At 39.9% G+C, this 26,655-nt stretch overlaps 1 protein-coding gene across 8 annotated transcripts in view; it reads left to right on the top strand.

The window, feature by feature from the left end:
- The window catches only part of WASF1 (WASP family member 1), a 92,178-nt gene that overhangs the window by 326 nt on the left and 65,197 nt on the right, over positions 1 to 26,655 (top strand). For 2 of the 8 annotated variants that reach the window (XM_068938009.1, XM_068938008.1), the window contains exon 1: positions 15,901 to 15,917. The exons of 1 other annotated variant lie outside the window; for it this stretch is intronic. In XM_068938009.1, coding sequence (XP_068794110.1) covers positions 15,916 to 15,917 — 2 coding nt within the window. In that variant the 5' untranslated portion in view covers positions 15,901 to 15,915. Of the gene's footprint in view, positions 1 to 476; positions 862 to 1,397; positions 1,727 to 15,900; positions 15,918 to 24,827; positions 24,846 to 26,655 lie in introns of those variants that run through there. 5 more of the 8 variants (XM_068938016.1, XM_068938010.1, XM_068938011.1 and 2 more) reach the window with 5 other exon arrangements.

Below are 26,655 nucleotides of genomic sequence, written 5' to 3'. Positions count from 1 at the left end.
AGCTTACAGCCCCCTGCTCGGTTGGTTTTCTTACATCTGCTTGCGCCTGACGTAACGACAGGAGAAAACATTCCCACAGAGCGGGCGCAGCAGTTCGCGGGCGACCACATCCTCTCCCGCACGAAGACCTTTTTCACCACCGTTTCGGGGGAACGTAACTGCGGGGCGGGCTCTTCCCCGCCTGGGGGCACCTGCGGCGGCCGCGGGACGGGCCCGCCGAGCACCGCGGCGCCCGCCACGGCCGCCGCCGCCGCTCGGCCCCGCCCCTCCCACGCTGATTGGCTGCGAAGAGCCGGCTTTGTGTACGTCACAATGCCGGGCTCCGCCTTCCCCCTGTTAGAGAGACGGGGCTGGCGGGCCGGACCGTACCACCTGCCGCCGGCGGGGTGGGCGGTGCGCGCGAGGCTCGGGGTGCCGCTCCCCGCCTGCCTGCCTGCCGCCGCGGAGCGTGGGGCGGCGGCGGCGCGTGGGCACAGGCCGGCCAGACCCAAGGAGCGGGCGAGGGGGGGGGCGCCGGCGGCCGGGTAAACAGCCCTCCCTCCCCGCCTCGGCGGGTTGGGGGAGAAGCCCCTCCTCCTCCCACACACACACGCTGTTCTGTGTCTATTGTGAAGCCTGCGAGGGAGCTCCGCGCCCCCGTCGCCTCCTCCTCCTTCTTTCCTCCCCCGCCCCCCCGCCCGGCCCCCCGGTGCGGAGCCAGCGGCTTCGGCGCGCGCAGAATGGCAGGAGCCGTTTGAAGTTCCAGCGCCCAACGGCCGCGGGGGCAGCGCGAAGAGAAGGCGGAGAGAGGGGCTGAGGCGAGCGGCATGAAGGTGTGAGGGGCGGCCGCGCACGGGAGCCGGGACACGCGCGCGCTGGCGAGTAAGTGCCCTCCCCGCTCCCCCGCGCCCTTTCCCCTCAGCCCGTGAGGCTAAGGGCGGACGGGCGGGACCCTTCCTCGCCGCCGGGCGCCCTTCCCTTCCCCGCCGGGGCGGCAGCCCGCCCGCCCGCCCGCCTTCCCTTGGCGCTGCGAGAGACGTGCCTGCCCCACAAAGGGACCCGCGCCCGCCTCCCCGGCCAGGTGCGGGCCCCCTGTCGGCGTCCGCGGGGCTCCGGAGCCCCCCCTTCCCCACCGCTAGGAGGGGAGGGGGCCGCGCTTGTGGCGGAGCGCGACGCTCTCCTGGCCGTCCAGACGCCGTGAGGCGGCGAGAGGGCAGGGGCGCTCGGTAGGGACGGTACCTCCCCCCCCCCTTCACCCCCGCGCGGCTGGGGTCGGCGGTTGGGGCGGTTGTGTGGGGGGAAGAGGGATGACGTCACCCGCAGCCAGGTGCGAGCGGGTCGTGCGGGTCTGAGCAGAGGTGTGCTCGGAGCCGGCTGCCTGCGCTTAATTTATGTAACTGGGGCTACCGAGGGCAAGAGGTGGGGATGGATGCGATGGAGCTGCGTGCGGTTTGCCTTTTGAAGACGAGCGGATTCGATCAAATTCACTGCAAATCTGCCTGCTGAAACACTGCTACCATTGTTCAGCTGTCTTGGAAATCTCGGCTGGCTGGTAGCAGAAGAGCATGCAACGCCACCCCGAGAAGCATGTAGCTTCCAACTTCTCCAGACAGCAAAACGCCTCTCTCTCTGCCCGTTTCGCTTGCGGACAGAATAAATGGAAAGTACAGCTCGCTGATGCCGGCTTTCCACTTTCACATTAGGCGTATACGTTGCATGTAGTCGCACCTGAAGCAGTATATTGCAGGTACCTGTGACTTCCTTTCATGTTGCGTGTTTTTTTCAGAATTGGAGTGGACACATAGTGACATCTACAAGTTAAATGCTTTAATTTCATTTACTGTCCTTTCTGGTAATCACACCCCTAAATGCCTTAGCTTGAGAAGAAATAACTTGAATTCTTTAAAAAATGTTGACAGGATAAAACCTAAGGGGAAATCACAAAATCTTCATTGTATTGTAGGGGTGAAGCAAAGTGTACTGTATTTAGATCTGTTTTTATTAAACACAGGTGTACCTCTTCTTTGCATGCCGGAATCAGGATTAGGAAAATGACTTAGTAAGGGTTTTAGGCAAGAGTCCCGTGTTTTCAACGTTGAGACCTTTCCTTTGTTTGCATCTCCATCAGCTGAAGTATGCTGTGTTTGACTAGTATTTCGGATGGTATTATGAGTTGCCTTTTTATCCAAAATACATGGATGATGAATGTGTAAATGAGGTAAGCTGTATGAAACTTCACATGAATCATAGCTTTATTAATATCAAAAGTGGATCTTTCACTGTAGTTGATTCGTTTGTTGCTGGTAATTGTTAGCTGATACCATATTGACTGCATTCCTTATTTTCTTCTTGATTTGCAGCTTCTGGGTGTTGTCTGAAGTTGCAAGGTGCGCTTCCGAAAAAGTGAAATATTTCAAGATCTGTTTGTGCAACCAGTCGATAATGTTTTATTTTGAGAATTGTGTTGAGAGTGATTAATTTAATGTCTTGATTGTGCTTTGTTATCCTTGAATCGCAATGTTCAGTTGACAGAGCTTGATAGTTTTCTTACGTATGTTAAACTGTATCATGTCCAGATATCCTACATTGCTTGTGAGTAAAATTTGATCATATGAGGTTCTAGATGCTGTCATTGTACAGCCTATGGGAGTCGCTTGCTGGTTTAAATTAGTTGCCTTTCTCTTACCATCAGGGTAGTATATAAGTAAGCCTGGAAGAAGTCAGACAGTACTTCACTGAATAAAACTTCTATTTGCTTAAACTGTAGACAAGATTAACTTTTTCCAAGCATTCAGCTGTAATTTCTTAGTATGAAATACTGAGTTGACTGTGCTTTAATTAGGAAAAAGAAAAGTATAGATGGGTACTATACATAGATTGTCTAAAATCTAGTTTTTATTGAAAAAAAACTGTGGAATTACTGCTTGCCATTTGTATCTAGATATTTTAACACAGCAGATATTAAGTGAATACTTGTGAATTTAGGAAAGGGTTGCTTGATATCAAGCAAATCAAAAGACTGATACAGCTTTTTAAAAAATCTTCTCATTGATCCTTATGCACTGCAAGTATGTTGTTTCCTTTTAATCAGGGACTAGAAAACATATGTTTTGCATAAAGATGAAACCTATTCTGAATGAAACAGCATGAAGTAATGAGTGGCAGATAATTTGGGATTCCTGGCTTTTCTTTCCATCCAGCTTTTCCACTGCTGTTTCTCCTTGCAGTCACTTTGGAGAAATGAAAGTAAGAGTCAAAGGGAGATAAAAATCACTTTCCTTTATACAGCCCTTTTGCATATAAAAAGGGCTATTTGGCACTTGTTTGTTACTACTCCTGGTGGTGAATACTATATCAAGTACCACCCAGGTGAAGAAAGAAGAACTATTTTAAAAGAGTAGTTAGTTCCTTGAACATAGGAAGTCTGAAGCCTTGGCTTCTTACTTCTTTTTTTTCTTTTTTTTTTAAAAATCTCATGGATGATTGCAAGTGTTAATGGATTTTTTTTTTCCTGCTTGGAACATATATGTTCTTCTCCTTTTGTGGATCATCTAACATCTTAATGCATGCTGCAGCCTTTCTCTCAGCCAGGACACTCATAGCATCTTGATTTCATGAACTTAATATTTTCTTTGGCGATTTCTTTGAGATCTCTGCCCTGCTGTCAAGTTCGACTGAAATCAGCCAACAGGTTCAAAGCTATGGGGGAACACCCCAACCTAACACTTCCTATATAAGCCTAATTTCCTTAAAAATTTGGGGTAAAAAATAGATAGTGAGATGTTAAAATTTAATAGATTTCCTTCGTTGTACTATTTTCTTCCTTATAATAGATAATGAAGTCTGTTTCCTATTTTCTTAATATGTTCTGTCCTTTCCGTTTATTGGCTGTTTTACAGCTCTTTTTCTGTCTTTCCATGGTGGATGTGCTTTTTATCTCATTCCTTGTGTTTTCTGCTGTTTTCTCTTCCCTGTAGCAGGTGCTACTTATGATCCTGTTCTTTTTTTCTATAATTTTTGTAACATTCTTAAAGTACTATCAGCCCACGTGCATATGAACTTACTTATCTACTCAGATCTGTAAATCTAGAGTTGGAAAAAAATTTCTCATATACTCATCAAGCAGAGGATTGAACGAAAATATGAGGCTCTGTTGTCTATGGGAAGCACCCAGGTAGGAAGAAAATGAGGTTTTTTTTTTTTATTATTCTTATGTTTTTTGGCTGCTGAGAAAAGGTATTGTGATGGAAGTCTTATCAGGTTACTGTTACTGCATTTGGATTGGACTTTGTATCCTTTTGCATGTGTGTGTCTGATGCATCTTAATGTATTCTATTTAATTTTAGTTAGGAGAATGAAACACTTTTTATAACTCATGCTCTGCCTTTTTTACCACCTTAGAGCCTGTGACTGCTGCAAGGATGATAATACTTTTTTTCCAGTTTTGTGGGTTTTCTTGGGACTGTGGCCCAGATTCTCAAAGATACCAAGGCACCAGATTGCAATAGGAGTTCTGTCTTTCAGTGTATCTGGCTCTGGGTATTTGGGAGGGATCCTGATGTCTAACACTGATTACAGCCTATAAATTTCATGTTTACAAGACTTGGTTTCAAAGAAGACAGATATGGGATAGGTCTTAAACGCAGCTATCTAGACCATCATACTTATTTCAAATGACGCAGAAAATATAAATAAAAGTGTATACATTTCTAAAAATAGATTTATTGATATAGAAGCTTATTTTAATGGGGAAGCTGAATGAAATGCTAGCTTGCTTTTGCTAGTTTGATGTGTATGTAAGCTAATTTATTATAACAAAGAACTAGAGAATAGGAAACGTACTTACATTTTAACAAATTACTTAATGAATAGCAGAAATAATGCATAGTTTGAGTTTATGCCTTGCTCTTGACTGGGTGTTAATTAGATAATGTGGTTGCAACATGACTTTAATCTTCAGACATCGCAGAATCCATACAGAAGTAGCTTATTAAGAGTATAGTAATTATCTTACACTTAAAACATGTTAGAAAAGACGAATCTATTATCAATCCTTCTTTTTTTGGACATATAATAAAAGGTATTAAATTCTATTCAAAAATTGCCTATAGCCAGGGAATTTGTATTGTTTCTTTCCTTTTTTCCTGCTGTCTAGTAAGCTGTATTCACTTATTACGAGTGTTAATAGTGTCTCTTCTCTGTCTGGGCTCTCTTTTTCGCAAATTTGGAGAACTTTGACGTACTTGAGTCAAATTTGGGAGAAATTGGTTGATAGAATTAAGGTTTTTAAAGAGGAACTTTTGACAAGTATTCTGCAAGTGATCTCATACCTTCTGTTTGCCTAGGAAACAGGTCTAAAAATTGTTGAAGTGAGCCTGAGTGCTCTTAAAAAAATAAACCTACACACATAATACTCGCCCCTCTACAGCTGCAACTGCTTTTATTCAGAAATATACTGTGACAACAGAGACTAATGGCAGACTTTGTAGTACTAGCTAGTAGTACTAGTGTAATTTACTGCTTTGACAAGGAAAATGGTGCCTTATTAATCTGCTAGGGTCTTTGACTGCAATAATAGCATAGCAGATGCAGTTCTAATCATTTATATATCTAAATTTTTAAAGATGTATGTGAAGATTCCTCACAGCTGGCAATTAAATAAAGAAGCCATGAGGTGAGAGGTAAAGTATTGCCACAGATAACAAAATCCTTGTGAGGAAATAACAGAAATAAATGTTAAGCTCCATTAGGCTTAAGGTTTTATCTTAAATCAGGAGCTGTGTAGTATTTTATCTTACTCATCTGTAGAAGGTGATTTTTTGAATCATCTGTGATTCTGTGATTTGTAAAGTAGCAACATTTACTGAGGATTCAAACTTGTTTAATCAAATTCAGAAATACTGGGAAAGTCAAAAGAGAAATCTAAGTAAGCCAGGTGAAAGGACGATAAGGTGAAAGTTAAAACTGAATGTTGATATATGCAAAACGGTTATGGAGGCGAAAAATAAGACACTGTTTGTATGTCTTAAAAGATTCTACCAAAACAGTAGTAATATAATGAGAACATGACCGTCACTGCAGAGAGCTGAGATAGATAGCAGTTACTCAATGTATTCATTTTTTTCAGTCACTTCTGATTACACCTTAGTATTCTATACAAGTTTCTTAATTTGTATCTGGTACTCAAGGTTTGTTATTGGTCAAAAAATCCCAGTATTGTAGCGAGTTTGAGACAAAGGATAGGACAAGGCTTTCAAGGGATTGAAAAGATTGGAATTAGTTAGCTAAGGAAATGAAGAAGAACAGATCTAAGAAATGAGCAATTAGAAGTTATGAAATAGATGTGAATTTATGCTCTACAATAGCAAATACAAAAGAAAGGTTACATTCAGAAAATGTCAATTTGTTGAAGCCATACCTTTTTGCAAGAAAAGGAGAAAATGAGAAAAATGTTTCTCCCTACTTACACTCCAATATATGTTTTTATCTCTGTATGTGTTTTCTGTCATCAAATGCTAGGCTATTTTCCTTGAATACACAGTACTTAGCTTAAAGTCCTCGCTTTGTTTTTTTCAAACCAATGATTTGAACTTTACTCTTTCTCAGCAGAGATGACTGTTCAAATAAATAAATATTCCTTTGATTGAGGTGTTCCAAGTCTTCTATTTCTGTAGCAAATTTTGCATTTTCTGGCCCTGGGAGTCATTGTCTGTATGTTTGCCCCAGTTAACTGTTTTACACAAAGTAAGGCAGCTGAAGTTAGTGGGAGAATAAGAGAAACTGAAGTCATTGTATGTTGACTACGGTAATGACTTGTAAGCATGGAGGTGGCCAGTCTGAACACAAATCATGGATGAAAATCCGTGTTTTAGGAGAAACCTTGTTAGACCAATCCAGCAAGCTTCCCGTATGGGTCCTTTCCGAGGGAGAGTCTGACTTTGCATTAATCCTGTCATTTAGTGTCAGCACTGCATAATACATGATCAGGTTATGGAAAATTGGAAGAATAATAGACACTGAGGTACTTGTTTGTACTGGTAATGCTCGTGCCAAGTACTGTGCTGCTTACCCCGCAGCACCTAACTGCCGTCTCTAAAGGAATGACTCAAGACTTACCAAAATCAAGTTTGTCAACTATATTTCTAGAACATGATACTGTTTCTGTTTTGAGGGCCCAGAATCTTCAAGAACATTCAAGATGTTGTGGCTCAAAATAAATTGCCAGATCAGATGTAACAGATAAGTAGCATCACTGTTGAAGAACCATTGTGGTAGCTGAGAAACTTTCCACAAAAGGTTCTCATCGGCACCCTCTGCAGTGATTTTGGCACAGGCCTTCAAGTAATTCTGAAAACTCCACAGGAAAATAAGAAGTACTTTTACGAGATCGCGTATGTGAATTTCCGTTGAAGTAGTTGAACCAGCTCTTGTAAAAATAGTACATCGAGTCAGCTTTTCAGTAAAGAAAGAAATGCTTAACTTGTTAAATTTTATTCAGCCACTAGCCACTGAATGCGTGTGCATAAATGCTTAGAGAGATATTACCAAGTCCCTCAAATAAGTTTGAGGTCTTTTGCACTGAGCCAACTCTGATTTTTTTTTTTCCTGATATTAAAGGAGAAAAAATAAATTGTGATAAGGCAGTGATTACCAAACTCTTAAAATTGTAATCCACTGTTCAGTCAAGAATCTTATGAGGATTGAGAATATGACCACAAATAATCACATCAGCAATGGAGTTTGTCATAGATGCTCTTTTTTGGAATCTTCTCCTCAGAGACAAGGGCTTTTCAAAAATTGTGTAGTATGTGTGTGGAGGAAATCTTATATCTGTACTTCCTAGCTACCCTGTGTGGCAAACGTCAGTCTCCGCTCGTGATATAAGATAGTGATATCTATTACGTCTTAATACCCTGAGCAACCTGCTATAGCTGACCCTGCTTTGAGCAAGGGGTTTGGACTAGATGATCTGTAGAGGTCCCTTCCAACATCAGACGTTCTGTGATTCTGTGGTCTTCATAGCAGGCTAGGCTGCTGTACAGGTGGTAATGGATGTTTTTGCCACTGCAGCTTGATCTGAATTTGCTCTTGTGAAAATACATGTACAAGAATTCAGTCATGTGTGGATCTGGACTGCAGCTGAAGAATGGTATTATCTACTGAGTGAACTGACATTATTCCATAGTCTTGAAGATTCAAGACCATCTCTTACCCTCTGGAATTTTAAATGTGGCTATCAACTTGAAACCGTACTGTCCATGTCCTCGGTCAAGACAATTGAATATATTCTTTGGTTCTAGCTAGTCTGAGTGGTCGATCAGAAAAATCAGAGTTGCGATGGGGCTGACATTTTTTTCATGGGAATGAACTTTCAGGGAATTTACCTTTCAGTTTCACGATACAGCAAGAGATTCTGTGCAATTCAGTCCAAAAACATCCTTTCCACTAGTTATGCCTTTTCCAAAAGTGGAAGTCAGATACTGGGGTTTATTATCCACTGTTAGTCTGTCTAGCGCTACTTTTGTCTGTTCTACTTCCAACAATAAAAAAAGGCCCTCTCACGGGGAAATGGTTTTATATCTTTGTCTTGGAAAGGGGAGGAATTTTTTATTAACAATCAAAAGAAAAGATTTCTGTTCATACTATTTTTTCTATTTGGAGAAGAATTGTAGCATTCATTATGTTCCTGACTTGAAGCTACGCTACAAATAAGCGCATTATTTTTATTCTAGGAAGAGGAATTTTCATTTCTTCAAACTCAGGATTGGTTTGTGATTGTTCTGTGTAGTGATCTATCTGATCTGCAGGAAAGTTCAGAGTGGGGCTTAATTATTTAAATCTTTACAGCACCAGCAGTGATCATAAAATACTTGGTGGTAGTGATATTACCTTGAAGGAGAAAAGGAAGTCTTACGGCTCCTCAGACCTTACCTGATGACCCATATGCCAAACTCTCTATTGCAGTTGAAATAGGTGGGACTGATTCTTAAGATCTATCCTATTTGTTTTTATAAGCTGCTTAGATTTCTGAATCACAGAATAGTTGGGTTTGGAAGGGGCCTCTGGATATCCAACCCCCCTGCTCGAATAGTGTCAGCTAGAGCAGGATGCCCAGCAACCATTCAGGTCTTGAATGTCTCCAAGGATGGAGACTCCACCTCTCCTCTGGGCAGCTTGTTCCAGTGTTCAACCACCCTCATGGTGGAGAAGGGTTTTCTTGTGTTCAAATGGAATTTTTCTGTGTTTCCGTTCGTGCCTATTGCCTCTTGTCCTTTCACTGGGCACCACTGAGAAGTGTCTGGCCCATCCTCTTGATACCCTCCCATCCATTCATGCTCATTGATAAGATCCCCCCCGACCCTGTCCCTTCTCTTCTCCAGGCTGAACAGTCTCGGCTCCCTCAGCCTTTCCTCATAGGAGAGATGCTCCAGTCCCTTAATTGTCATTGTGGCCCTTGACTGCACTCGTTCCAGCATGCCCGTGTCTGTTGTGTGCTGGGGAGCCCAGATCTGGACCCAGCACTCCAGGTGTGGCCTCACCAGTGCTGAGTAGAGGGGAGGGATCACCTCTCTCTCCCTGCTGGCCTGTTGGCCTCGCTTGCCGTAAGGGCACATGGCTAACTCATGTTCACCTTGTTGTCCACCAGGACCTGCAGGTCCTTCTCTGCAGAGCTGCTCCCCAGCCAGTTGGCTCCCAGCCTGTGCTGGTACGTGAGGTTATTGCTCTTCGGACACAGGATTTTGCATTTTCCTTTGCTGAACTTCATGAGGTTCCTCCCTGCCTCTTTCTCCAATGTGTCGAGGTCCCCCTGAATAGCAGCACAACCACCTGGTGTATCAGACCCTCCTTCCAGTTTTGTGTCATCTGTGAGCTTGCTGAGGGTGCGCTCAGTCCCATCGTGCAAGTCATTAATGAAGTTGAGCAGTGTTGGCTGTAGTATTGACCCACGGGGGACACCACTAGTGGCTGGCCTCCAGCTGGACGTCATGCTGCTGATCTCAACCCGCTGAGCCTGGCAGTTCATCAGTCTGCCTTACTGATGGCTTGCTTATGTAGCCCGCACTGTATCAGCTTCTCTGTGGCGATGTTATGGGAGACAGTGTTAAAAGCCATACTAAAGTCAAGGCAAACAGCATCCACTGCTCTAATATATTAGATGAATATATTGAAGCTCAAGTGTATTTATAGACTGTCTTCTCGTAAACTCCAGATTCCTGACAAGTTTACTATCTGCTTTTCATTAGAGAGCTGATCACTGTTTTGAAAATACTATCCTCTTGAACATTGTGGACCATCTGAGTTTCTATTGGTTTGTTTAACACAGGATGGCATGTTATACAGCTGCCTTGTGGAGGAGCAGCATGCTCCAGTGATGGGACTTCTTGATGAATGTATCTACTTTCATAGGTCTAAAATTTTTTTTAACTCTGAATTTCTGGCAACAACTGAACTCATTCTTTGCCTAGACCTTGGCGTATTCCCTGAGTAGACAGGCGGCTTAATAACTAGCGTTGTCCTAAAGTGGTATTTTGTAGGAGGTTTCAGGTAGATTAATCTGTGGGCAGAGAAAAAAACTTGGTACTTCAAATACTTTCAGACTCTTGCCCCATCGTATAAGTAGTCCCTTAGTCCTATCTTTCATTGTTGTAGGGAATGCATTGAATAGCAAAGCTGTTCCTGTACAGAAGCAATCTAAGCGAGTCATCTTCGGCCTCTGAGTATTTTCAGAAATCTTTCCCCTAGCCCTCTGCTTGCGTAGGGGGCATTCACTAGCAAAGGTGATTTCTGAGCATGACTGTTATGGTCCATCCTTGATTATGGTGAGCTCCTTTACATAGAGGAACGGAGTACCTGATATCAATCTTTTTTTTCCTTTGAATCCTTGTATATCATTAAAGAAAATGTTTTTTTTTTTTTTTTGGAAGAGAATAATGTTGTTAAGTAAAGAGTTATAGATATGATTTTAAAAAGGAAAAATTAAAAAGAAAACCATAGAAATTGTATAATACAGTCTTAAAACATACTGAATGTTAATTTACTGTTCTGGCTATTGGTCAGTTTTTATTCTGAAACATGTGAGAGCTAAGGGCTCTGCTTGATGGTATCTTCTGGAGTGCTGGGAAGGACGTTCAAGGGCTGATTCTTCTCTACCCGTTTATCCCTCTTTTTCCAGGAATTTATAAGCTCACATTGTGACACTTCACGAATGTGCACCGTTAGTAGTTTTTAATTTTGATTTCTCTGCTTCTCCAAGAGTCTGACTTGCAATACTAAGCTTTTCATGTGTTTGTTATGACTTGCAACTTATCTTTACACCATTTTTTGCAGGTTAGCAATTTGTGTTAATTTTTAGGACATTAATGACCATTTAGATCTCAAGACACATCTGTTAGCCTTCTTTTTAAAGTACTCAGCTAGCACTAAGTTTGAGTTGCATAAAAAATGACAGATGCTTTTGATTTCATATTAGAACATGAGGAACCCTTTGGATGTTGCTGTTGAAAGCATTGTGAAGAAGCTCAATTCACCTGTGCTTCACAAGATACTCTTTAGACCAAAATACCTTGTGTCAGGACCTTACTCCTGTAAGACTGTAGTAATGAGGAGATATTTTCTCTCTATAAGACTGTGAATGCATGTTTTGTTCAGCATGCAAAGAATTAGATCCCTTTAAAAGGATCAGACATTCTAGGATGCAGAAGACGGAGCGCAGAACAGTTGAATATAATGAGAATAGTAATATTGTTTTTCAGAGAGATTTTCTAAAATTTTCTTTATGAAGAATTAAAGCTGACACATAGTGGTCTCACTGTAGTGTGTTAATTTTTGTTGGAATTATGCAAACTTTTGAGATAAGATTTAATATATTTAGTGACATGCCAATCTATTTAAAAATCTAACATTACAACTTAATTTGATTTCTGGATTATCTGGGCAAAATGCTAATTACTGGTTAGAAATCCTATTCCTTCTGTTAAAATGCTTTATTTTTTGTTATATGGATGTAATTAGAATCTAGTGCCTTAAAGTCAGTTGCTATGATCAACTTTCAATGACTTTGGATATTAGTAACACTTAAATATGTAATTAGTACATATTTAGAAAGTAAACGTATTGCTGATACGGTTTTCTATTTTTGCAGCTGTTAGGACTTTTTAAAAATATATTCTATGAGTAATGGATACTTCAGAGAGAGAAGTTTATCGATTAAAATATAGTTAGCTACTGCTTTGGGCAGTTGAGTGAATTGCATCCAGTTTGACTCTCTCCAAGGCCGCTACTAGCTAAAACTTTAAATAGTCTCAGTGGACATGTTTGCATATTATAAAGATCATCATCATAACTAGCATTTACTACTATCAGAGAGAAGCAAAGAGTATATGGCTCTAAATGTGTGCATTAGCTTCTTACATTACATTCCTCAGTTCTTCTGTAAACCAACCATTAGTATTGCAAACTTAATAACTCAGAAGTAGAAAGTTGGGTCATATTCAAGGTCTGGAGTGTCAATTTTTCTTGAAGCCGCGCTTATTCTTAATATTAAACTTATGTCCATGTATTTTGAAGAAAATCAACATTAAGAACTTTTCTGAAAAGTACAGACTTTAACAATTTTCCCCCACCACTATTACTCCTTTTTCAATTTCTGTGTGTCAGTTGTATGACAAGTTGTCTTTTGTTGATGAAATCGGAATTGGATCGCAATATGGGACTCCTGCTTAAGTATGCTGTTGCTGAGCAAAAGAATGCCACTTTCAGGCTTTCTTAAAGATACAAAAGCTGATATTCCAAAATCTGAGGTGACTGGTATGTTAGTATCAGTCTTAAGTTTCATCTGAAGAGGTGAAACTACTTTGGCCTACACCCCCCATTTGGCAATATATTGGTCTCTGAATATGTATTAGTAATAACATGTCTGTAATATAGATGCATATTCTGGGGGCTGACCTGCTGGAAAGCAGCTCTGCCGAGAAGGACCTGGGTGTCCTGGTGGACGAGTTAACCGTAAGCCAGCAATGTGCCCTTGTGGCCAAGAAGGCCAATGGGATCCTGGGGTGCATTAGGCAGAGTGTTGGCAGCAGGTTGAGGGTTGAGGGGGAGGTTGATCCTTCCCCTCTCCTCAGCCCTGGTGAGGCCTCACCTGGAGTCCTGTGTCCAGTTCTGGGCTCCCCAGTCCAAGAGAGACTTGGCACTCCTGGAGAGAGTCCAGCGGAGGGCTACCAAGATGATTAGAGGGCTGGAGCATGTCTCCTCTGAAGAAAGGCTTGCGAGAGCTGGGCCTGTTCAGCCTGGAGAAGAGAAGATTGAGAGGGGATCTCCTCAATGTGTGCAAGTATCTGAAGGGAGGGTATCAAGAGGATGAGGCCAGTGTCTTCTCCATGGTGCCCAGCGACAGGACAAGAGGCAATGGGCAGAAACTGAAGTGCAGGAAGTTCCATCTGAACCTGAGAAAAAAATTCTCTCCTGAGAGGGTGACAGAGCATTGGAACAAGTTGCCCAGAGAGGTAGTGGAGTCTCCTTCCCTGGAGATATTTAAACCCCGTCTGGATGTGATCCTGAGAAATATGCTGTAGAAGACCCTGCTTGAACAGGGAGGTTGGACGAGATGATCTCCAGAGGTCCCTTCCAACCTCAACCATTCTGTGTGATTGTGTGTGTGATTCTTTGGAACATAGATCCTGTTCCTGGTACGCAGCCTGAATAGCAGAGTTACGTGGTTTAGTGATATTGTGGTGAGAAGGAAAATAATCTGGCCCTACATCTCTCCGATGTGGCAATGCATACATTATGACCAAGTGTCTGGTATGTATTAATGTGGTGGATAGGCATACCGTATGCAAAACTCCTCAAGAACTTGTACTTTCTAGGTGTGCTATTTCTGCTATGGCCATCGTCCTCCAAACGTGTAGAATAGGGGCTAAACTTTCCCATATACTGGACTAATTATTCTCGGTAAGTTTGATTAGCATTGGAGAAGTTCGTGTACTGCATCTTTAGTATAGCCAGCAATAGTTGGAAAATTCACTTAAATAGTTAATAGTAAGTAGCTGGGAAGTTTCCCTCAATGAGTATGAAAACCTAAAGGTCTCTTTGTTCAGGGTTTGTCATTTTAGTTAAATAGCTATAATTTATCAAAATGTGAATAGAGAATAATCATATTTTGTTGTTGTCCTGTTCAGCACACATTGTGTTTCAGTCGCTCTGCTACAGCTCGATATAAACACTGATTTTCACTTTCTCCCTCACTGGCAGATCTGAAAAGCATGTACGTATTACTAGAGCTTCTTTATGAGCCATATTTGTTGTATTCATAGGAACGTCTAGATGGTCAGATTAATATCTTGTTAGACATTGTCATTCATCCTATAATCGTAGAATATCCGCCAGGTTCTCATCTTGCCTTCTAGCAGGTGCTCTTTGCTCTCAAAGATAGCAACACAAGATTTCGTGAGGCCGCTTATTTAAGCGTCTGTATGAGGCTTCAGTGCCATATAGTATGTTTGGGTGAACAAGCTAACAATCTGCGCAAAGCCTCAGTAATGTCAGGTTTCAAGAACGTTATACAATCTCAGACATGACTAACTGGAGTTCTTAGGCTAATATCATCTTGTATAAAATTCTTACATTGTTAACACTCTGAACTTGAGGCACGAACCCCTGTCTTTGCATTTCTTGTATTTCTGTATTTTAAAAAGCAAGAGATTTTAAACGTGATATTTTCTGTAGGCTCAGCCAATTCAGAAATGTCCATGTAAGAATGTAAATTGTTAAGAATTTCTTGTGGTAGCAATTTCATTAAGCAGCACCTGCTGATAGTTCTTGCCTTCGTTTGGCCTGCAGTTGTATGGCTTTATAACAAACTGGATTAAGGTACTCATTCAAAGTTTTGTTGTTTTTTGTTTGCTGGATTACTTTTAACCTGGAATAATTTTATGATCTGTTTCTCAAACAGTTGTACCTGCATGGCTGGAGTAGGAGGATGGGGGAAGAAGCTGCAGGAATTCTCTCTGTGCTCCTTAAAAAGTGTTTATTAAATTATTGCCTTAAATATTCACTATCATTTTATGCAAAACTTTGCCAAGAATTCTCTTCAAATCTTTTGCTGCGCTTCTGATATCTTGAAAGTTTTGCTGTTGATTTCAAAAGGATCAGGTTTTTCTTAAAAATAAGTGGACTGCGGAAGCTGGATGGTTTGAGGGTTTCAGATTTTAACGTCATAGCATCAGCATTGGTTTAGGTTAGACCGTTTCTTTGTGTGTTACAAGCTTCAGGTGAAAGGATGCAATTTATTGGTGGCAATTCCAAACTTCCTTCCCATTTCATTTTACATTGAATACTACTTTTCTATGGGAAATAGTCCGATAATTCTTAAATAATTATCATAGTACTAGGAAAATCAGGTTCATTTTCCTGTATCTTCTTCCATCTACTCTTCTTTTAATCCCTAGTGAATTTAAAGTCTTTTCATAAAATCCTAGAACTGATGGCTAGAAGGGACCTCTGCAGGGTGTGTGGTCCAGCCTCCTGCTCAGCTCAGCCTGCTCGAAGGCTGTATTCTAGGTCCCTGACCATCTTGGGAGACGCTCTCCAGTTTCCTAACGTTCTTCTTGAAATGGGAGCCCCAAAACTGACAACAACATTTATGTGCGTTGTCTAGTTGGGAGATAGTAACTTTCCATGTTCTGTTTGTCCTAATGTAGCCCTGTGTGCTGTTTACCTTACTTGCAATGGAAAAGCATTGCTGACCAGTATTCAGCTTGGTGTCTGCTCTGACCCCCAGGTCCATCTCAGCAGGACTGCCACTCAGCCACTTGTCTGCCAGCCTGTACTGACGCGTGGGGCGAGTCTACCTCCTCGTACTTCTTGGGTGAACTTCACAAAGTTTCAGATGACTCATTCCTCAAGTATCTAAGCATCCACCTTATTTTTATTGTTATGTAAGTGTGTGTGTATGTATATGCACACATATAAAAAAATATAAAACATACAATAATATACAATATATATATACAATAAAGTGTATATACAATAATATAATAATATACAATAATATAATTGTATTTAATTGTATTGTATTTAAAAATATAATATAATAATATACAATAAAGTGTATATAATACAATACATTATATATTAAGCATATATGCTTATAAGTAAGTATATGCTATACTTAATACAACATATTATCTGTAATAGATATGTTTGTATATATCTGTAAATGGAATATATACACACACACGCGCGCGCGTATGTATTTACCTTAAAAAACCAAAGGATAAGAGCTGGAAGTTCTGTGCAGTTATACCAACTATCTGCTGTAATCTGAAGAAGACTCAGGAAACAAAGATGCATCAAAGTGAAAAATGGTCTTGAACATCTTGAGGGACCAGTCCTAAAAGGGTGGGTTTTTTAGATTTCTAGTTTAGAAAAATAGACAAAACTTCCAAACTTTTAAATGAAACAGAAAATGGATCGACAAAAGGAGGTTGTGAGAGTTTTTCAGTAAGTCTCACCACTTAGTGAAACAAATAAATAAACTGAAAGACAGCAGTGCTTTAGTCTTAAGAATTATACATAATGAAGTTGGATAAGTAGATAGAAATCATTCAGATAAAATATTCAGTAGAATCTTTTTTCTCTTTTTCCTTTTAAAACATGTCTATTTTTCAGAAAGAACTCTAAGGGGAAACAGTTTCTACATACATACAAGAGAGTTTTGTGAATAATCTTTACCAGAAATTGATTGTAGGGTAGTGTTGGACCCCAAGCATTTTGTAAAAACAGTCCTTGGTTTTTTTTTCATTGTCATCTTACCCAGGGTGGTCTAAAGGAGGTGGGGTGGCACTGAAATGCAGATATTCCTCTGGAGCGTTCTGGTAGAGAAACTATACTTTTGATATATCAGATTGGAAAACACAAAGAGCAAATCAAAGTTATGTCTTCAGAACTCTACATATGAAGATGCAGATTTCCCCCCCCCCCCCCAATCCTGTGGCTGAGAAACACAAGAATTGAGTTAAGAGGGGAGAAGTACAGGGGAGGTGGGCTTGAGTAGTACCTTTTAGATGCAGTAAAAAGCTTACTTTTTGGTAGGCTTCTTAAAAAGAATTAAGCATGATAATTCTTTTCAGTTTATAGTTTTCCCCTAAATAGAAATATATGGAATACGGGATGTAATCATGCTCATCAGAATGGCCTTGAACATTTTCAAGAGATTCTTTGTTTTTTTTAACGTATTTGCTTTTCAAAACATGTCATAAGCATGATCAAAATATCTTTACCTTCTGTGATTTGTGTTGGATTCAGTATGTGTCAGGTATTTGCAGGTTCATGTGTTCGATAGCCTTATTGTAGTTATAGGGAGGTCTAGTATTTCCAATTTTGTTGAACTGCTAAATTTGAAGAAATTAATTTTAAAACCTTTTATTGTGCAAAGATTTGAATTCAAGAGTTAATTGGTTTCTTTGAAGGAAAAGTGGGAAACCAGCTGTTTGGAATGTGTATAGTTTTAAACTTTACCAAAACAATTACATTTTTAAAGAGAATCATTTTATATTTCCTCTCTTGTCTGCCACAAAGAGAGTTTATAGTTCTCTGAATTTTTGGAAGCATTGTTGGTAACTGTATTCCATGTTCTGTATCTGAAATACTTTCTTTTCTGTTTTGGAATTTGAGCTATCATCAGCATAATACGAAGGCAATATTTTTCTGCTGGTGTAACTCCAATTAATTAAGTTATTCCAGGAGAAGATTTAGTCCTAAAACTTCACAGTCTGAACTCTAGTCCAGATGGGCTTTGAAGATAAACATTTAGTTCATCTGTGAATTGTGTTAAATTATAGTTAAGTATATCTGTAATTATACTTCAATATTTTGAGATTTCAGTTAAAAAAATTAATTCCATTTAATGGATAATTGATTGACTATTCTAACTGTTTTCTTTAGAGGTAATAGCTGAAAAGTCATAAATGTAATCTATCTGTAAATAACAGCGAAGTGTTAAATTTAATTTGAATTAGAGCAGTTCACTAGTCAGTGAGCATATCAACTTCAATTACCATCTCCTGTAGCATTGTACATGTGAAATTCTGTTCTGCTATTCCAAAATAATTCTTAGTAGCTGTACTGAGAATTAGTGTTCTTTATGAGATTTGCGGTAAGGAGGCTATAGCATGCTGCTTCTGTGAAGGGAAGATCAGTCAAATCTACAATAACCTTTTCTCATTCTTTGATGTAAACTTGGGTAATAAGAAACTATAAAAAGGAAATTAAGTTACAATTTTGAAGTTATGATTTAATGTAACAATATCCAGTAATCTTCTTCTGTCTTTGTAGGTACTATACAGACTTAGTTTTCCTCTAAAGACGTTTTAAAAAAAATCTCCAACAAACCCCAAACCCTACCCTTATGCAAAACTGCATTTTATAAATTTCATGCTGAGAGATGTTATAAAGAAAGTAAAAAGACAAGATTTTCTCTGAAAGTCTTTAAATACGTCCTGGAGAGTAACAATTAAAACTGCTTCAATGGGTGTCCTTAAACAAGGCACACTTCTGTTTTTATTTTCATCTTGATAGCGACCAGAAGTTACTGCCAATTAGTAGCTGTGTAGTGGCCTGCCTGAAATTACTTGGTAGTAGCCTTAATAGTAGTTACACAGTCACTTTAACGCGTTATTAATCTGTGTTCCTCTTCAATGCTATCATCCAAGTAGACTGTCTGTCTATATACTACATGTGCTGCATCTGTTTATAGCTGAATAAATACTTCCTTTTTGGGGAATTTAAATTCTAACAGCTTTCAAAAGTGCTACTGGCACTCAAAGGCGAAAAAACAGATGGATATTTCAAAGATAATGGTACAGTCAGAATGTGAATGTCTACAGTAAAACCTGCTTTATTACCATGTATTTCAAATAAGATTGTTGACATACTGTGTTTTGATTAATGCAGTTAATATTGTGATTGTGTACATAAACAATGAGGTCAAACTCAGTCTTTTTCTTACCACTTTTACATTTAAGTCTTCCTTTTGAAGACATAATTTGAACAGGAAGGATCTCTGAGTGGACTTTGTAACTGGAACTGGAAGGGTCTCTGAGTGGTGCGGGAATGAGGTCTATTTGTATGTGAAGGAATTTTTAATTGTTACTCTGTTCATTAAAATTTTAAAGAAGAACACTGTTGAAGGTTTTCTGAACAGTCCAATCTATTTTTTTTTTATATATACTGCAGTTGAAATCAAAAGTATCTGTCCTAGTGATGTGGACAAACAAAGGAAATATTTTCCATAGAGGTGTTATACAGGCTAATGTTTGTCTATTAGTGGAATGGTTAATAGCAAATAATCAGGAACAGCAAGTGCACAGAAAGTTAATGAGACAGATCAAGAATGCAGCAGAATATTTCTGAATATTCGATATTAAAATATGCAGAAACAGAACTATTCTGTATTACCCAATTCTGATGTTTTTGCTACTGTTTTGCCAATTAAGACTGCAAGATTAAGTCCTGTATTCAGTCAATACAAGGGTAAGTCTGGTAGTAGGAATGCAAGCCCCTGCCCGTACTCCAGAAGCTGCTATTACTCTTTTTAGATTCAGATCTAATATAATTACTCCACGGATGTGAAGGGAAGCTGGATGTTCCTTTCCTTCCTAAAGCTGAAAGGTTATTTTCCACCTTTGAGAGCACTTCATTTTGTGTTTTATGTTGGAGTAGCGCAGATATGGATGATCCCTTTTGGATTCTGCAAAACTGTCTTTCTGAATTTGTAGTACTTGCAAATTGGAAGACCGAAGCCTATGATTTCTCTGCACTTCCGCATGAAAACTACATGTGACTTTTAGTCTCTGTTTGCACTGGTGCAATGGTAGTATATAGGAACTGAACTCTAGGGAGGAGTGAGGTGCTTCTGGTATCTGGGCAGGGAGCGTTTTTGGTTGATACCAAAGGGTGGGTGTGTTCAGCTGATTTTTCTCAGCTAGAATTGTAGTATCCACTTGCGTAGTCTTTGAATGGAGTGATGAATTCCCAGTATGCTAGTAGATTTCAGGGAACCCCCGGTGGGGTTATTTTATCTTTCTTTCTTTTACCAATGATTTTGTCACGAGCCAGATAGTTTAGACAAAATTGTAATCCCTCTAGGAATCGTGACAATCCAACCAATAGTGACTCTGAGAATATATGGTAGGACATTAGGATCTCTATACTTCCTCATTTTTACTGCAGGACAAACCAAAACGTATTTGCTTACAATTAGGATACCTGTTGAAGCATGGGACCTCTCCTCAGCATTACTGCTCTGTGACAACAGCCTTTTATAACTGCATTTTTTTTCAGTCATAAGAGCAGTAGGAGGAATAGTGCATTCAAATATGCCAGATTATATTGAATTTGTTGCTTAGCAGCCACAGCAAATTATAGAAATCTCTGAGACAGATCAAATGTCGCTGTACTAAAGGGATTTTGTATCAGTTCGTACGTTTTTGTTGTTTAGTATTATACCAAAGTTCAGATTTGGGTGGAGAGTCTCTCAACTACTCACTTTCTCATTAGCCAAAAGCGCTAAGGTCAAACCTGAAAGAGCATCAGGGAAAAGCAGAAGTGAGATAGGTTTTTGTTTTGTTTTAATAAGAAAGGGGGAAGAGGGAGGACAAAAACAAACAACTCTACCTTTCACAATTTTACCAGATGAGCACTTTAATTAGGTACATAGATAAGAAATTGCAGCAAATCTCTAGTCTGAATATTTAGGGAATTCCCTTGATGACAATTTAATTTACAGGTTATTTTACCATATAAGTTCAAGTGTATGAAAATTGTGAAAACCAGCCTGTTACTTTGAAGTTACAGGTGATTGAATTTCATGTTATGCAGAGGGGAAGCTGTTTTACATATGCAATTTTTATCATTTAGTCTTAATTTAGTTTTACTCTATATAGTTGGATACAAAGTAATTACCATAGCAAAAACAAGCAAAAGCTTTAAAACATGCAATTCTTCCTATGTTTTTCTGTCTCCGGTATTTTGTGCAGGAAGAAATTACTATAGATTAATGTTTGGGGGTTGGGGAAGAAATGTGCCATAAAGTTATTTAAAGATAAAGGTATCTCCACATTGATTTAATAGTAAGACATGTACATTAATGCACACAAGTTTTTTTTTTTTTAAAAAAAAAAGGTACATGCACATTTCAATGTACAGGTAGACACTGAGGTGTAAGCAGAGTCAAATGAGTCTCGGTTGACTGAGGAGCATACTGAGCTGAGCAGGGGACGCTCCTGTGTGATTCAAATGCCAGATTGTCTGAGGGGGCTGGTGTATCTCTACATAATTCCAAAGCTCATGAAGTGGAGGGGGATGTAGATGGAAAATATGCTTTCATGGCCTCAGAGCAGTCTGATAGCCTCTCCTTTGTTTTGGTATCCCAAGCACCAGGCAAAGCTGGTAGGGCTAATGAGGCCAGCCAACAGTGTCTGAAATAGGGGTCTTGGAGCATGAAGGAAGCTGCTGCTGGAGCGTATGAGAGCTGGGCACTGGGAATTCCCAGGTTTAAAGCATGAAAATGGGCAAATTTTGAGTTAACATTGTGAGATCACAGAACTGTTATTGTCGTGGATGGTTCTTCATAAAAACTTCAAACGTCTTGCAAAGAAAAATCCTGGGTTTGAAGTCTGATGTAAGTTAATGAAATCTCATTCTCTTTGCTACCCAGCACACACAGTCACAGTCAGTTTTCTTTGACTATCTGTAAGGAAAAAGGAGTTAAAACTCTCAGGCTATGACGTCAAATATGACTCTTTTTTTTTTTTTTTTTTGTAAACACTTTGGCCTGCTCTAACTCCTAGGGCTTGTTTTTTAAAAATTTCTATCATTTCTATCGATATAAAGATACTTTTGACCCCTCTTTTAAAGTACCTTTTCTGAATTAAATGAGTAATTATACTGTGTGGGCAGCATCAGTTTGAGGGTGGCTTTTAATGCATATGCAACTGCTGCAGAGAGATACTGGATATTTATGGAAGTTTTCTTAAATGAACAGAATATTTCTCATCTCTAACACAGAGACGCAAATGCATACTTTTAGAAATAAGATACAGAAAATGTTAACATCTCTGGCATCACAAATGCTAATTTTATGAAACAACCAAATATAGTACAACCTGAAAGCTTATTTTCTTCTCCTTTACTATGCCAATTTGAAATATTTTTGCAGATCATGCTGTCCTCAAGACTTCTCTGTTTATGCAGCATCTTTTGTTTAAAGGTATTTAAGTACCTCAAGCTTTAATTAATTTTAGTCAAATAAGTGAGAAGCAGGGGAAATATCTGGTTTTTACACATTGAAAAGCTAAAGGCACAGAGAATTGTTACAGACTGCTTAAAGCTAGTACAATTGCAGAAGCTTGGAAGAAGAGCCAAGTACTTAAACTCCTTGTGCCCTAAGACTCCTTGTGCCTCTCAAAACTACTCTTTCTCATTTTCTGGCATCCAGAATTTAACTTCAAAATTAAATTAAATTTTAGACATTTGCAAAGTTCCAGGTTACAAAACAATGCTGACCTAAACGGTATCTCTAACGAGATGCTTGCAAAGCTGAAAATTGACAACCTAGTTAGTTGTAATTGAGGGAGGGGGGTCCGACTGTGATTTTTACTTATTTGTTTGTTTATTTTGGTGACAGAAACAGATTCCATTGTTATACGCTACAATTTTTATGGCAAAAAGTACTGAAAAGGAATAAAGATCAGTTCGGCATTTCACTGGATGAAAATTCAGAAATAATACTACCAATAAAGGTAGGCATCTCATGAACATCTCTCATAGAAGGAGGAGAGTTTGTTTTACTGACAAAAGCCTTAAGACAGGTAGTCTTCCAATTAGCAATGGAATCATCAAAAGTTACCTCTTTTTGTAAAGTAATACAGTTTTTAGTGTCCAATTGTAAGACAAACTCCTTTAGCTATATAGGACTTCTGACTTTCCCCAAAGTTGTCATAAGATGGGCTTTTCTCCATATTGTCTTCTGTATGAGCCAAATAGCTTCATCCAGAGGTATTATGGGGATATTTTTCACAGCTACTGTCTTGTCATATGATCATTTTTAGAATGCACTTGATCTGCCTATGTCTAACGGGACTAGTGCTTACTGCACAGGTGCAATACAGTAAAGGCACCAGTGTAGAACCCTGCTTATGTCTTTTGGAAAGGCAGCATCCGGGAGCGGCACCACAACGATGTATGTAATTTGCTCCCAACTGTACTCTTTCCTGAAGATCCTTCAGAATATGTTGATGAAGAGTTAGGCAGCAGCAGTCTGTTTCCTTCTTCTGTCTATTCTGGAGCTCTATAGCTTGTGCTCTGTCATGGGACTGAATGTGCATCTCTCATACGGGGGAAGTGAAGGCCCTTGAGGCAGGTGGCAGTAAGGAGCAGACTGCAACTGCAGAGTAACCCATTTAATCTGCAGCCCCTTCTCTCCACTTATGTTTGAAAGGTGCTAAATAAAGAGGGCGGACTTCCTGTCAGATGAATTGAGATGGTAGGTTGCATATGTATCTTCAGTTTTGTCATTCAGAAAATAGTTTTGCTCCAAAGACGCCTAAAGTATTCTAGTGGTCGTGTTTTTCTCTCTCTGTGTTCGAATCTAACCAACCAAACACGAGATTTGCTATGTTGAAAATGATTTGGCAAGGACAATGTTGGCTCTTGTTTTCTAGCCTATGATTTTGCGGCAGTGTAGAGAGGCCTGGGATTTGTGGGTTTATTCTGTGCACGTGCTGATTGTTTGGAACATAACCTTGTGAGGAATTATTCTATCTTGGGTTTGCATTGAAATGAATTTGAAGGCGGCATCACCTTGCCAGATTGGACCATTAATCTTTATTGCTAAGTTTCTCCATTTACAAGCTTGAATAACACCTGTGTCCCTGAGAGAAATATAGTGAATCTGTCTGCCTGCCTGCATTGATGTTCTTAAAAGCAGCAGATTCTAAGCCAGCACAGGGTAATTTGACGGTTGATACGCAGAGCTGCAAAGCTGTGGTTTGTAGCAAATGTCTGGAACTGTGTCGTTTGTACAGAGAGCTTGTGTACTTTTATACAAACGGAGTGTACTTTCAGTTCTGCTTTGTGAGTGCAGGTTTTTTTTTTTTCCCTAAGGCATAGCTGAAGTTCACTTGAAATTATCACCCACTTCTCTGGGTGTTAGTTAGTTGGGAGTCTGTTAGTTCATTGTAGCTGCTTTTCAGTAATGTAAAAAATTTACTGAAGACTTTCTGTGGAATTCTAAAGAATGTTCAGGACAGCCATGCTCTACGCTGGCTTAGCACGTGCAGTATTAACAGTCATTAATTAAGAGTATTCTTCCTTAATATTTTATTCTTGTTTATTCACTGCAATTCCTAGTTGGATAGGTTTTCTTGGTAAGGTTTACTGCAGAAAATTGTGACAAAAAGTTTGATGGTCTTTACAAAACTGGGAGGAGTAGTTGATAGACTACATGTTGTGCTGTCACTCACAGGGACCTCAGCAGGCTGAAATAGGCAGAGAGGAACCTCAAGAAGTGCAACAAAGGGAAATGCAAAATCCTGAGGAGGAATAACCCCAGGCACCAACACAGGCTGGGAACCAACTCGCTGGAGAGCAGCTTGGTGGAGGAGGACATGAGGATCCTGATTGAACATGAGCCAGCAAAGTGCCCTTGTAGTAAAGAAGGCCGGCAGTATCCTAGGCTGTTCTAGGAAGAGTGTTAACAGCAGATCAAAGGAGGTGATTATTTCTCTCTTCTGGTGAGGTTGCATCTGGAGTGCTGAGCCCAGACCTGGGCTCCCCAGTACGAGGGAGACATGAGCATACTGGAGGTGAGTCCAGCAAAGGGCCACAAAGATGATTAAGAGATTGGAGCCTCTCTGCTATGAGGAAAGGCTGAAGGAGCTAGGACTGCTCAGCCTGGAGAAAAGACGACTGAGGGGGGAATCTTATCAGTGTGCATAAATACCTGATGGGAAAGGGTAAAGAAGACAGACCCAGACTGCACCCAGTGAAAGGATAGGAGGCAACGGGCACAGATTGAAATACAGAAAATTCTGCTTAAACGTAAGAAAGAGATTTTTTGCTATGAAGGTGTTTGAATCCTGGAACAGGTTGCCCAGAGAGGTGATGGACTCTCCATCCTTGGAGATGCTCAGAACCCAACTGGACTGAGCAGTTTAGTGCTGGTAATAATGCTGCTTTGAGCAGGAGTTTGGCCTAGGTGATCCCCAGGGGTCCTTCCAGCCAAACAGCTTTGTGATTCTTTGTCTCCGTGTAAATTCCAGGTCCATGTGTTCATCATAGACTTTATTTAGAAAGTCAGTTGATAATCACTGTGAATGGGATCAGTGTTATCAATCAGCTACAAATCCTGTAGCTGTAATTCACTGAGAGGCTGTCCTTGTGCATGCAATCTGTGACCTACCTCTCTCTCTCTGCGACTTGGAATTTCTGTTACTGAGGCTTCCTGCTGCCACACACATGATGCACAAAGAGTAGACTTCATCTGTTATACTGTCAGCTATGCTAACATGGAGGTGATGCAGGAAAAGGAAATATTTCTGGTCAAAAAGAATCCAAGTTTACCTGTGTGGGGTGCTCGCAAATGAACAGCGAAACTTATGTGGTCAGTGCATCTCAAATAACTACGTTTGCTTCTGTAACAGCAACTGTTTTCTGTTCATAGAGTAGTTTATGTAACAAAAGTACATAACTTCCACTGCTCTTCTCTCTCTCTGTTCCTCAGCCATAACATGGAGAGAATTTCATTTGAGGTAAAGATAGTTTGCCTCAGCGTTGATCCATTTTTGTGTTTCTCTGCAATAAATGAACTGCGTCGCATAATCAAATCGTTTCATATTAGCTGCTAACTAGCTTTCACTTTAGTGTCATATTAGCTATACTATTAGGAATGGTAAATTTTTTGTGACTTAATACCTATGCTAAATATAGGTGTGTGCATTTTTCTGTTTTGTTTTTTTGAATGCTGATTATCATATAGAAAACTGCTCACCATTCTCTTTTACTTTCTCCTTCTCCTCCTCCCTTAGGAAATGGGCGGGAGGTGGGTGAAAGAAGGAGGAATGAGGTAACACTGAAAATCATGTTACAGCTTATCTTCTGGAATGGTAGGCAGTTTCAGGTTGCATCTGTATTATGACAGATGTTGTCTGAGGTTGGCATGAAACCATACAGCTGATGAAATTGATTATTTCATTGAGTGATCTGCTTGTATAGCTGTGCATATACTTGAATATAACTCTAGGTTTACTTGCTCTTTCAAAATGAGGATATGATATGAGTATGCATAGCTTTGAAGTAGAAGAGTTAAAGATGTTTTCACGTTTGCAGCTAATTGTAGCTAACTATACCTAGTTCCGACAATTATTTGTTCTCAATGGCTTGATTGGAAACTTGAAAAACAGGGTTTGTGTTAGCAGGTATTCCTCTAAAAATAGCAAGTAGTTCTGTCTGCCCGTTACCTAAATTTTGAGCATTGACAAGGGAATAATAAGTTTTTGAAACGCATCTGAAATATCAGAAGTTTTCTAGAATTCTATCAGATTACGTAAATAAAACAATTACCTTTTCTTCCCCTCTCTTTCTTTGCAAAACGTTTAGTTGTGACTCATCCTTTTA

This window comes from Struthio camelus, chromosome 3 (genome assembly GCF_040807025.1).
Source record: "Struthio camelus isolate bStrCam1 chromosome 3, bStrCam1.hap1, whole genome shotgun sequence".
Taxonomy (NCBI): domain Eukaryota; kingdom Metazoa; phylum Chordata; class Aves; order Struthioniformes; family Struthionidae; genus Struthio; species Struthio camelus.
The sequence above is the reverse complement of the archived record's forward strand: the minus strand, read 5'-3'. Positions and strand labels throughout refer to the sequence as shown.